At 35.7% G+C, this 13,695-nt stretch overlaps 1 protein-coding gene across 3 annotated transcripts in view; it reads right to left on the reverse strand.

The window, feature by feature from the left end:
• Window positions 1-13,695, reverse strand: part of TDRD3 (tudor domain containing 3) — a 96,255-nt gene that overhangs the window by 43,773 nt on the left and 38,787 nt on the right. For 2 of the 3 annotated variants that reach the window (XM_057428909.1, XM_057428907.1), the window contains exons 2-3: window positions 6,270-6,354; window positions 3,437-3,502 (exon numbers count right to left, since the gene is read on the reverse strand). In XM_057428909.1, the coding sequence (XP_057284892.1) occupies window positions 3,437-3,502; window positions 6,270-6,354 (151 nt within the window). Of the gene's footprint in view, window positions 1-3,436; window positions 3,503-6,269; window positions 6,355-13,695 lie in introns of those variants that run through there. The other variant, XM_057428908.1, reaches the window with a different exon arrangement.

Below are 13,695 nucleotides of genomic sequence, written 5' to 3' on the forward strand. Positions count from 1 at the left end.
AACGACTACTTTCTACTAACAGATTGTTAAGAAGTATCTCCTGCCCCAACTGTATTCTTTACTTGCCTAAAGCAAATATGCTTCTTTGTAAACACATACTTCTGTATCATAAAATATTTTTATACATTGCAAGCTAAGTAGAAGCATTTACTAAGTAGTCAAATTTGCTTTATGTTACTCAAAAAAAAAGTAAATATTACAGTTAAGCAAAGATTCAGTACACTAATAGTCTGGGCTAAAAACTATAGTTAGAGATCATTCCCAAACAGACTTTTTCTGCATAAGCACTACTTCCTCTCAAAACCCAAAAGATTATCATCTCCCAGGAAATGATCAGTATGTGTTTGGTTTTGGTTTGTTTGGGGTTTGGTTGGTTGTTTTTTGGGTTTTTTTTTTTAGAATAATTTTCCAAGGTCTATGATCCAAATAAAGACAGCTAATTAAAGTAAGACCAAATTAAATTTCATTAAAAGTTCACATGTAAAAAATCCTGGCTCCTTAACAATGCTGACGGAACTAAGTCCCTAGGATTTAACAAGTACCATTTGTTAAAAAAAATCTGCCTTTATCACAGGCCATTAGGGGCCATATTTTTCTCTGTCCAGCCTGTTTCCTCCAGCTTCTCAAAATTCCTTCTGGTGTTGTCAGCAGTCATTACCCAAGAGAAAAAAAAATTACCCCGTTCCTCTCTATTTTCACTCTTTCCTCATTAAAACCAGTAGAATTCTGTAATCACTGATCTCTCTCTGCTATGTGACAATCTCGGAAACAGAAATAGCTTGAATCAAACAAACTTTCAGAAAGAAAATTTGGATTGGACTGGATTCCTGCAGCATTTGATTCTGTTATCTAGTCCCCCACCTCTGACTGTAAGTCAGTCCCATACAGAAATTCACCAAGCTCCAGTTCCTTTATCTAGGACCCTACATATATACTGTTTTGTACTGCCAGTAACAAAACTGAGAATACTCAGAAGGACACACAGTAACACAAAGCAGAACAGACACTGAGGGAAGAGCAACAGGTTAAATGGGATCCTTGAAAATTAAACTAGAACTACATTTTTCTCACCTTTTCATTTTCTGAGATGTTCAGTTTTACAAAATATAGATGTAGTATTTGTGTGTGAACAGGTGCAGAAGGCTTTTCCCATGAAAAGGTAGCTGTTATCTCCCAGGTATTTCAAAGCACTAACCACCACAGCTCTTAAGCACACATCCCTTGGTTTTGGGCAGAGGTTTTGTACTTTGTGGAAACAAATGGCCCAATTGCACCTTCTCTAAGTTTGAGCTGAGAAACATGAAAAACATGACTCAAACAGCTAAACTAGAAGTAAACATTTTAAAGCATGTAAGTAGATTCTCATATATAATGTCCATCAAAGCTTCCAGGAAATTAATGACACTTTCACCACTTGAACTACACAATAACAACTATAATACAGGAAACATTACCTCTAAAGGAAATGGAGATGTTTCTAGGTATATTCTCAAGTTATGACTGAAAACTGAACATCTACCTCTAAAGAAATCCTAGTATGAAAACTGAAAAAAAATAGTACTATTCAAATCACTTTGAACTGAAATCATGTTCTAAAGGCAAAACAAAATAAGGCCATGCATAAAATCTCAATACTCTGGAGAATTACATTTAACCAAATACATTTGGACCTTGTTAATATTACGTGATCTGAAACGCAAAATTCAGTAATACTCCAATTAAGCAACTAAGAAATGACCAGTTCAAATCCAGATGTCATTAAAAGGAATTATTTTGCTTGTTTTCCGTATTTCAAAAACAGCATACTGAAGAGGAAGAAAAATATTAAAATCGCAGATACTAGAAATAGTTAAATCAATTTTTTTTCGGTGGTAAAAAATTATTTAAGCACTGTAGAATCTTGAACAGCACTGTATCCAGAAACCTAAAGAGGCAAACAATCCGTGTCATAAAATACCACCTTTGTTATTTAAGTTATATCTGCAAAAAAACATAGGCCCACATAATAAGAAATGAAGTTAATAAAATTTTACCCAGAAAGTTAATCAGTAATATGCTGCATGCACAGACTGCTGCCTGGCTAAAAACTATGATCTTGCAATACACTATCTCTCAAGTGTTCTTTTCATACCCGACAATAATGTTCGGGCTGTTGCTCCTGGAGAAGCCAATGTTTACAGCAGTCACAATTCCATTTAGACAATATCAGCAGAAAAAACAAATCCCAACAGCTCTTAACAGCCTCTCTCATCAATCTTGCTTTTTTAGAAGAAGCCAAACCCATCTTGATTTATCACTGTTTGAATTTCTAGAGTAATGAAGTCTGCTTCCCCAGAACTTTCACATCAGTGACAGTCAATATTTGAAAGTTAAGGATAATGGTTTGAATTGAGAGCTACTACTGAGTTTAAAATAAAATTCCTTCATTTATCCCCTCTCTTAACTGAATGTAAGGAAGAAAGCAGGAAGGGTGCACTGAAGGGGGCAGACTGAATTTTTATCTGAACATACAACATACGTTAAAACTCTAGCACATCCAAGTTTTGAGTATAATACTATTCTGCAGCATATAAAGTGCTATCTAACATAGTTTTATCCACATAATCTGTAGGATACACAGTCACAGGAAAATTACACAGAGTGGCTAGCTATAATGATGCATATTAAGGGAGTGGAGCATCTCCCTTATGAGGAAAGACTGAGGGAGCTGGGTCTCTATAGTTTGGAGGAGACTGAGGGGTGACCTTATAAGTGTCTATAAATATATAAAGGGGGAGTGTCACGAGGATGGAGCCAGGCTCTACTCAGTGGCAAGCAATGATAGGACAAGGGGTAATGGGTACAAACTGGAACACAAGAGGTTCCACTTAAACTTGAGAAGAAACTTCTTCTCAGTGAGGGTGACAGAACTGCCCAGGGAGGTTGTGGAGTCTCCTTCCCTGGAGACATTCAAAACCCACCTGGACACATTCCTGTGTAACCTTATCTAGGTGTTCCTGCTCCGGCAGGGGGATTGGACTAGATGATCTTTTGAGGTCCCTTCCAATCTCTAGCATACTGTGATATTAGTGAGTAATACAGCATCAACATGTATCACTATATATCATAATCATACAGCTGCTTTGTTGTTCTCACAAGAATAAAGGTGGGGAAAAAAAAATAACTTCTGATCCTGTGTCAAGACCAAACAGGGTAAATGACTTTTGAGTGAGAAGTTAAGCTGCTAGGATTGTCCACATTTACTTAAGCATTTCAAAGTTGAGAAATAAAGAGTCCTCTTTATGAAGCCTAGTGGGCAAACTGAGATGTCCATATATTTATCCTGTAATATGCTCAAATATTGGGTTCTTTTGTATGTGAAGTAATGACACAATCAGAATAATGCACAACAAAGCCTGTCATCACACAGAAATAGTGAAATAAAAATACTGTCTACCTTTTCCACCTTTCCACCATTGATGTCATTGGGAAGGAATTTCTTGCCAATCGTTCTTAAATCTGTCTGAAATTAATACAGAAGAGAATATTAACCTAAAACATCCTGTTTAAAAAAATAATCATTTTAGAGTAGGAAAAAGAAGGGTGTTTCTTCAATAATGTTTCTTCCACTATATACAGACTAAGAAAACCCACTAACTGCATATGATGAAAAAAAATTAACAATTAAGTGTTCATAGAAGAAATCCTTTTGGTTTTTACATTATATTCTTGTTTTAAGCACATTTTCAAAGATGATTAAAATGCTTTAAACAGATGAAACAAAATTACTAACTCTGAGACTTAACAGAGGTAAACATCTTTCTTCACTCTCCATCTGGCACTTCAGAGAAAAGAGTTTTTAGTTTGTCTGTTCTTACATGCACAAATCCTTCATGAAAGGTTGAGATGATTTTTGCAATTATACCTAGAATGAAAGCTTACCTTTTATTTTTACTAAATGCTTTTTTAACGTAAATACCCGATTACTGCTTTTGGAAGTGAGGTAGACAGCTGCATGATATTATTCAGCAACTGTGCAACATGGCCCCTGACAACATTAAACTAAAGAATTTGTATGATCAAAGGAACAAATGTCCACAAAAGCACTTTCCTCACCTAACACTGTTTGGACAAGCACATCAATCAGGGTGATGTGTGACAACAGGATGCACTGGATGGCTAGAAGTGCAGCATGTGAACATAGGAAGTGGAATTAAAACTAATTAAACTTTTCATATTAGGCTTTTAGTGCATTTACACATGTGAACAAAATAAACACAGAACAGCAGTGCAGCCTAAAACAGCTATGCTTTCTAAACTCCACTGTTTGAAATAAGCCCATTGGTTTTAAATAGAACATGCTGGTGTGGATTACAGTATTGAAGCTGAAAAACCCTCCTTATTTATTATGATCATAAACACTTCCAATAGAAGGGCTAAACATAATTACTACTGGAACTTGTACACTAACTCGCCATTAATACATGCCAATGGACTATTGTTCTGGCACCGTAATCCAGAACTGAGCAGCTCTATATTTTAGCATGCAAAACATTGTAAACAAGTAGTTTGTTCTGTTTTTAGCAAGAAACAACAGTATCCTACAAACAGAAAACCAATTGTAGGGATGCTCTTTCAGTGTATTTACCCCAAGTATATAGAATGAATAAACACTCTTTCAAAATAGCCATAGATAGTGACAAGAAAGCACATTCAGTTTCACCCACTTTCAAAAGTTTCAACCCACTTTCACAATAGCCATAGATAGTGACAAGAAAGCACATTCAGTTTTCAATCTAAGCCCACCTGAGGGAACTGATCGGTCAGTTATTTATCTCTGAATACCACACAAGCTCCTATAAACTGTTCCCGCATATGCCATATCCATATAATTGACAAGTCTCCAGCAAAGTGGTTTGCAATCATAGCAGCAACAACAAGACACAACTTTTACAAACTCCTTGCAAAATCTTACCCAAATAAAAACATTTGAAGCACTGAAGGTACATTTATGTCTATTTCATACTTATTTATGCAATTCACACACACAAAAAAAAGGTCAATTGACTTCTTGGTTTCTTCTGCCTAAAACGTGTCTCTAGCAGTCAAGAAAAGAATTTGTGAGTTTAGAAGAAGTGAATCCAAATTCTCTGTTATCCTGCTGTTCAAGCCACACTGCTATTCTCTACTTACCCAACAGGCAACTTAACCTTCTGGGCATCAAAACAACTGACTTAATGACAAAAACACTGATAAGCAATTAAAATTGGCTTTGGAGTTATTTTATTATCTACCAAGCAAGCACATACGTGCACAAATGACTATGTTAGTATTTGTTCCAGCATTTAATTACACGCAGGGTAATACCCAATAAGTCAGAAGTATCTGGTTTTGTTTGTTTGGGGTTACTTTTCTAAAACAGTAATATATTCTCAGATACATATAAACATGCTACTACAGTCCAGAAACAAATGTTTACCCTCTGCATGTCTTGTATTACATTCTTTGCATTTCTGCATCATAATTTTGCTTTTCTTCTTTTCAAATTCATTACATGAACTGGTGCATGCATACATATGAGTGAACATACACATGCTTTAAAGAATAAATGAAAGGAGGAGTCAACCAAAATGGTTGACTCTTAAAGATGGACAAAATAGTCCCTTAAGAATTCTTATTCACAATTTCATTAAGAAAGAATACTTTTCTCTTAAGTAATCTATACATTGTTTTTCCCATTGGAACTACATATCGCTAGTAGAAAGGATGAAGTTCACATAAATCTATATACAGTGCATAAGCTTCAAAACTTCTGAGTATGGATGACTGAGGGGTTTGAAACAAAGAAACTGTAAAATTCTCAAAACTCTCCCTCATGATTGAATAATTTTTTTAAAAGAACAAATACACAGATTAAGTCGCTGCCCTTGTTTCATTGTTACTGAAAGGGAGCAGGCTTACTAATGTTTACCAGTGATGTTAGTGCACAACAGTTCTGATTTTATTACTGCTTGTACTTTGACTTTACATTTACATTTCATAAGCATAAAAATATTTTCCTACAGCAAATTATGTTTTTTCCTCCTCCAGGTTTCACAGTTCGGAACAGGTGTTATTTCCAAGTAAAATTCACAACCATATATGCAAGGCGAGTGATGAGTACTGTCCTATATGTTAGTCACACAGATAACTGTACACTTAATTAGCCACACAAACCTACACTTCAGCCATTAAATATAACATTTTTAGCATGATTTGTGAGGAAAAAAGTTTTCACAATCATAACTTACATTAAGGGCAACCAGGATAATGTCATTTGTATTAACTTTTTCAGAGGAACTTATGCAAGCTTCAATTCCTTCATCTGAAAGATACCTGTTAAAAACAAAACGTAGTATTAGAATATCACATGATGTATCTATTAGGCAAACATTTTTCCTCTATATATGATTATTGTCTTTAGTTTGTATCTTTTCTGCTGGTGGAGCATAGACTTAAAAACACATGGGAAACGGCTTCATGTAATCAGTTTCCTTACAATGAAGTAAGATTAAGATTTCTTCTTCCATAATTTCTAAACAAAGAAAGCCAAACCAAATCCCTACCTAAAAAGTAACAATCACCCATCATACCAATTATTTTGAACTACACTCCTCATGCCCACATCCTGGAATTAAGGGAACATGTTTTCAAAATCAACCATTTGGCATTTACTTGATTTAAGCAGCATACTTTCATTCATTTCACTTGCAAGCAAGAAAACAAATCAAACCAAACTAAACTAAAAAACACCCATCCCACACACAACACAGAAAACATCTGTTTCTAAAGAGCAAGGATGTATGGTTATGCTTTAAAGGGCTGGGGCACGTAACATATAACACTGTCACCCTGTATAATGTATTCCTTAAAAAGAATGCATCCTATAGAACGTATTCTTGCTTGCCTGGGCTACAAAGAACGTGATAAAAATGGAAGCATACTACAAAGCATCAACCTTCAAATATGGTGGAAAAGTTTAAACAAGAATAGAAAATCTCCTCCACAACTACATTTGGAAATGGCATTTGTGACCCTCATGGTGGTAGCCTGGAACCAGTTTCTTCTTGCAAAAATTCTGTTCAGACATTAGTTCAGAGAATAAAATAAATTTCTTCCTCTAAACAGTGCTAGCTTTAAATGGATTCAGCTAATCAATTCAAGAGGGTCGATGTATTCTAACCTCCAAAACAGTTTTAAAAAATAATAAGAATTTTAACTTAAGTGCTCAGAATTTGTGGTACTTGTTATTCATTTTGACTAATATTTTCTATTTGAAGCCCAAGTTTTAATTTTTACGTAGCTGGCAATCTGCCTTCTCTGCACAGCTCTTCATTTTATTTAAATACATGACAGCAATCGTTAAATAATTGATGTTTGCTAAATATTCAGTCCAAAACATAGTACTTGCCCAAATAACATTTAAATGACTACCTACCAAGAAATCACCATTCCTCAACAAATAGAAGAATGATTTAAGAAAGCTTAATATACATTAATGAATATTAAAACCAAATATTCCTGAGTGCATCAAGAAATATTTTATTAAAGAAAGTAACATCCACAATATAACATGCAAGCAAGGCAATCAATTTGAAGGAAAGCACACTTAATAGGCCTTTTTGATGCTGAACATCATCCTCTCCAGCCCTGCCAGTGTTCTCAGACTAATGAACAATCCCAGTTGTGCTATAACCTGGTACTTGATGGGATATAAGTGTTCAAGTCAAACACTGACATCTACCAAATCCTGAGGGAACGGACCACCATCACCAAAAAAACCCCACAAACAAACCAAAAAAACCCCCAACGAAACAACAGAAAACCAAACCCAAAACAACCCAAACCCCAGATGCACTGAATGGGAAAAAAAGCATACATAAGAAGAAACAATGTTATTTTTTATATAAAAGGCAGATTCTTGAGAAGAATAAAGCGATAAGATTTGGCGGCTTGCATGGGAGTGCAGGATTTCCCAGCTGAGTGGCTCTGAGCTCAAGTACTACGACAATTCAGGTAACTACTGTAAATTAGCAAACCTGCTTAGCTGGAGTCAGAAGGTAAAGTAGGACAGCATTCCCACTCTGTACCAGAGGACACTAGAACAGATACATCCCACAGGTACTATCCTGTTCTCAAGGCTTCAACTGTGGTTGAATTATGCCAGAAGACTTCCTAGAAAGAGCAATACCATAAACTCTACAGGTTTCCCTTCTGCCATGTTCAGCGTAAAACTGAACGTCAGTTCAACAGCAGGGGTTAGGGGGACTACAGAAATCCATAAGCTGAGTTTTAGACTGTCAGGAAAGTCATGTGAAGATTCCTCCTCTTCTGTTCCTAATGTAAATGAAGTCATTCTTCAACTCTGCTGAAGCTAACAGGACTGCAGCTCTCCTACAGTTACTCAGCCTAGGATTTAGATATAAGCACTACCATTTTACAGCAAGAAAAAAAAATGTTTTAAAAGACTGAACAAAATCAACAATCTGCCCCAGAATTAAATTTCTCTTATACAGGATAAGACTACTTCTGCTACCACAAAATTCGCTGTTGAGTCACAGAATCAGAATGATTTGGGCTGGGATGGACATAAAGATCACCTAGTTCCAAACCCTCTGCCATAGGCAGGGACACCTTCCACTAGACCAGTCATGTTTTACTTTATCACTGCAAAGTAAAGATGCAGTCACAGCTGTCAAAATTCCACTCTGTTTTAGTAAAAAAAAAACCAAACAACAAAACAAACAGTTTATAACTTTATATGTATAAATTTATACATAAATTTACTTTGGATTTTTCTTTGAGACAGAAGGGTAAAGAGAAACCCACTGGAAAAGACTATTCATTTTTGACTTGTGCTAATATAAGCAACAGCACTTAGCAGAAACATTGCTGACTGAGATCTCTGCCAATGTAACAGAGGCACCAATCATGAAATGCCACTGGGGACATCTATTACTTTGATTTAAGCAAACACTAAAGCTTTTCAGCAGAAGACTGATTAACATGGTTGTTAAAACAGTCTTCAAAAAAAGCAAAATCTGTGAACAAAGTGGGAGGGATATTTTATAGCTTGGGGTTGGTTGGTTTGGTTTTTATAGATATTTATTACATGAAAGCATAAATTACTTACATGCATAAGAGCAGGATCAAAATTACTTTCAAGAAAAAAGATCAAATCAACAACTGTGTTAGAAAAACTATGCTAAACAACTTCAACAGAGGAAAAAAAGCAAAACTAGCAGAGCTTTTCAGCAACACATCAGGTGTTACTTTTGGTGCAACAGGATGTAGAAATACAGATTTCATCAGAAATGGTCAGAAATTGATCATAGAACAAACCGCAACCAAGAAACACTTTACACCAGAATTAGCCAAAGCACAGATTTCTCCTTCTTTAAAAGAAGCTTGGAAGTAATGTATATTCAGTCCCTCTTTCCAGTTTGCCCTAATAACTGTCTTAGACTATTTTATACAGCAACAAGTACTCCAAATACGTGTTCAGATTTTCTTTACAACATTACAGAAAGTTCTTTTTTCCCCTCCCATTGTCTGTACAGTCTCTTATTAGAACAACCTAAGCTTTCGTTTTGTGTATTTCTTGCTACAGGCTCACATATTTGAAGAGGAAAACCCAAACACATAAAAAACCCCAAACCAACCCACAAACCAAACAACCAAAACATAACAGTATTTTTTTTTTTAATAGATGCATTTACATAGGAAAAAAAAAAAAACAAAACAAAACAGACCCAAACACCAAACATCGGTATCTCTCAAGTATGAAAAGGGAGTTGCAACAGGCAAAATTAACTCTTCAGGTGACATAATCCTTTCCCCCACACCACACAGATTAAGCCTGAAATTCTTTTTCCAGGCTGAAGGTAACAGAGGCCCCTTAACCATCCACTTTTAATTACAGTATATGGTGTGCTGAAGATAGGAACTTTACAGCATAAAGCCACTCAATCTTTATGTTCTCTATATTAGATGAAGGGAAGAAAAAAATCTGTCCCTGAAAAAAAACAGAAGACAGCAAAAACCTCTTTTGGAGTCAAAGAGAACAGCCAAACAGCGATGTCTGTTCTATTCATGCGAGTGCCTAACAACATCTACATTCCCCATTCTGCCCATTTTGCAAAATATCACAACCTCAGAAAACGAAAGGTGAACTACGATACAATTCTGGTACGTTAATCCAATATACTTCCTACTGCCAAGAGGCAGGAAGCAATCCTAAACCACGCATGAACCAGACCACACTGCTGGAAGCAGCTCACAAGCTCCCCATTGCCACAAGCTACCAGGCAGTGCTGTATAACCAGTGTCCTCGTCAATTCTTGCTCTCCAGACCTCCATACCAAGCTGTCTACATCTTCTCTCTAAAAGCCAGGGCGATAGGGAATAAAAATGCTGAGGCCAAAACCCTCAAATTTCCCTTTGCTCTTCCCATAAACAATCACTTCAGAATGACACACTTCTGCTTAAGGTGAAGTAGCCAATAAATAAATGGTAAAATAAATGGGTGAGAAGTAGAGAGTGAGAAGCAGCAAAGCTCCGCAAAGCTAAGAAGACAAAGGCTAGCCAGTAGGTGACCACTGACATCTTACACTGACAGTAATGAGAAATTATTTCCTTAACATACAATGCAGATACTACTACCCGGAACGGGAACCTGAAAGACTTAAAAGGAGGCAGCTGTGTTCCAACTGGCCACTTAGGTTTTGGTTTATTCACAAAAATAAAACCAACCAAAACCAACCAACCAAACATACAAACAAAACTCCACAAAAAAAAAAAAAAAAAAAAAAAAAAAAAAAAAAAAAAAAAAATCTAAAAAACACAACAAAACACAAAAAAAAAAAAAAACGAAACACCAACACACACACAAACTGATACAGAACTTCTTTCCAGGAGGACTGCTAACTAGAATAACATGCATTGCAATCCTTTGGTTTCCAAGGAAAAAAGTATTCACTAGATTTGACTCTTGCACAGGTTTTAAAACAATCTCAAAAGCTATAAATCAACGTAATGTAGATAATTCAATTGATTTTTAAGGAATTACAGCAAGTAATGCTGCATGAGTCACATAGGGAATCTGTAGCCTTAGCATATTACTACAAATTAAAAAACAAAAAAATAAAAAAATCAGTTTACAATCAAATGGGCAGAAAGCTGCCGCAAATGGTTGAGGTGGTTATTTGTGGCACATCCTCTTGAGAGAGACTGGTAGGGAGAGGAAAAATAAATGCTTTGTCAGTTCTTCTACGTTATGTTTGCTGATACCTGGAGGGATATCTCACCTATTCTTCCCCCACCCCCAAGCTCTGCTCATCCGAGACATGTAGCAGTACAATCCTCTTAGCAACAGCTTTTGCCAGAAGAACATCTCCTACAAAGTACCTAGATTTTTACCTTACCTTCAAATGAAACATTAAAACAAAGCCATTAGTAATGAATCAGCATTTTCTATGTGAACCATTCACATAAAAATCCAAATCTGCAATTTTTCTGTCAAAATGTTCTCAATAAGCTTCTGTGAGAAACAGTTTTCAGTAATTTTTCCTTTGTAATACACATACTGCATCAGTGACAGGCAGAGGTGTTTTCCCACTGCTCCTTCAGATAAAGTATGACATCAATTTAATAACCCACTTTTGCACATTATAGGTGTGCACATTCTCCTTTTCTGCATTTCCCATTGCTAAGGTTCTATAATTCTATACTACCAATCTCAGCTGCGCCCTACTTACCTCATTTTATCTTGTTTTACTTCATCAAGAAGAGACTATACCTGACATGGCCTAAATCTGTACAGACAGATTTCTGTAGTACTACACCATTACCACCTATGTCTGAAACATTGAAGAAAATCAGTGATATCAAGAGTACATACATTATTTTCTTGTCTACTCTATACTGTTGGATCAAATACTTGACCTGCAGACAAACATGCACATGTACACACACACATACACTTTAATAGGTTTAAAATAAGAGCTTTACACTAGAATTAAATCCACCAAAAAACTTTCCTAATAATGTTTATTTGTCACAAGCATGTTTTCCTCTAGTTGTAATTAACAGTTCATGCACAAACAGAAATGTTCAATCTTCTAGGCTTTTATTATCTCATCTTACATTTTTTTAGCAGTCCTCTGTAATTTTCTCCTATCATCTCTACAACTCACATTTTATTAAGGAGAAGCTTTCTTTAAGGAAAGAATAAAAGAAATTAATATTAATAAGCATGCTCTGTAAAATTTACACATTTCAGATTCACAGCTCTTCACAGAATCAGTGATATTAGCAGAGAACACAAACTGCGCTAACAGTACTTCTTGTGCCAGCCTACATCTTACAGTAGACTTTATATAGCTATTTTTCAATGTGTGTATGTAGAAATCAGAATGCTCCTTCTATTACTTTGCTAAGAAAGCACATTTATGCAATCATGCCACACAAAATGGAAGGGGGGGAGGAAATCGCAGAGAGCTTTCAAATTTATCATACTTGGTAACTCCACAAAAGAAGAGAGAACAATTTTAGCAATAAAGCAATGTGCAACTTCAAAGAAAGCACTAGTACGAGACTACCACTGGATGTCAGTATTGTTCCACAGCAGAACCACTCTATCTTCTATGTTAGCTATTTTAAAAACTCGGTTCTCTGACTAGGGTTTCAAAATGTTCCACTGATTTTCAGCTGTATAAAGGATTTGCACTGCAATGTTACAAACGTTATTGAAGGGCTATCATTAAAACTGTTTAAAAAAAAAAAACAAAACCAACCAACCAAGAAAGCCCTCACATTTTAAAACATTATTGTGATAAACATGAAAATCAGATTTTTAAGAAGGTTTCTTCACACCCTATAAACTGCATAACAATACTGGGAAGGCAACTGATATTGTTCATCCTAACAATAAATTCTAAGATTAAAGAATAATGTAATATTATACAGACTACCAGACAAAATAAAATATGGATGGATCTTAAGGGTGAAAAAGAATAGAGAAGATTTTAGATAGATTCAAGAGTCCTGCCAAAATTAGGGCCAACTGTTCCTTTATCCACAATGCAACTGTCTGTAAGGAATGATAAATGTAGATTCAGTGACATTCTTGGCAATTTTACTATTACTATTCTCACACCCAGAAAAGTGATATTTTTAACATCCAACCTCACTGCATTGCCTCCTCTTGCCTCATGTTTTCTGCACATCCATGGAGAAGAGACCATGCCTTTCCTTTTTGAAATCACATTTAAAGACTTAATTCCTACATCTTGAATGTTTTGCTCTGTATCTTGTTCATATGGCGTATCTTCCTCTCTATCTTGTACTTAATACCAATGATTATTGCTATCCAAATGTATTCTTGCTCTCCTATCACTTTTCCATCTTTCTAAGAACACTTTGAACTCTGACCCTGAGCACTCACAACTTTTCATTTCCAAGGAGTTTTGTCTTGTGTTTCCCCTGGGTACTTCACGCTCCATCACCCAGGTGTTTAATGACAGCATCAAATAAAATTTGACCTAGAAGATGCCTCACACAGCCTCAGATTTTGACAGTGAACCATCCATATTCATTCTTTCTAGTGCAGTCAAACCAGTTTCATAAATGCTCATATGAACTTAACCTAAATTTTTTCAGTATTTCAACCCCTAAATA

Source organism: Pezoporus wallicus, unplaced genomic scaffold, assembly GCF_028554395.1.
Source record: "Pezoporus wallicus isolate ANWC-B61680 ecotype Strahan unplaced genomic scaffold, APGP_CSIRO_Pwel_v1 contig_3656, whole genome shotgun sequence".
Classification (NCBI taxonomy): Eukaryota; Metazoa; Chordata; class Aves; order Psittaciformes; family Psittacidae; genus Pezoporus; species Pezoporus wallicus.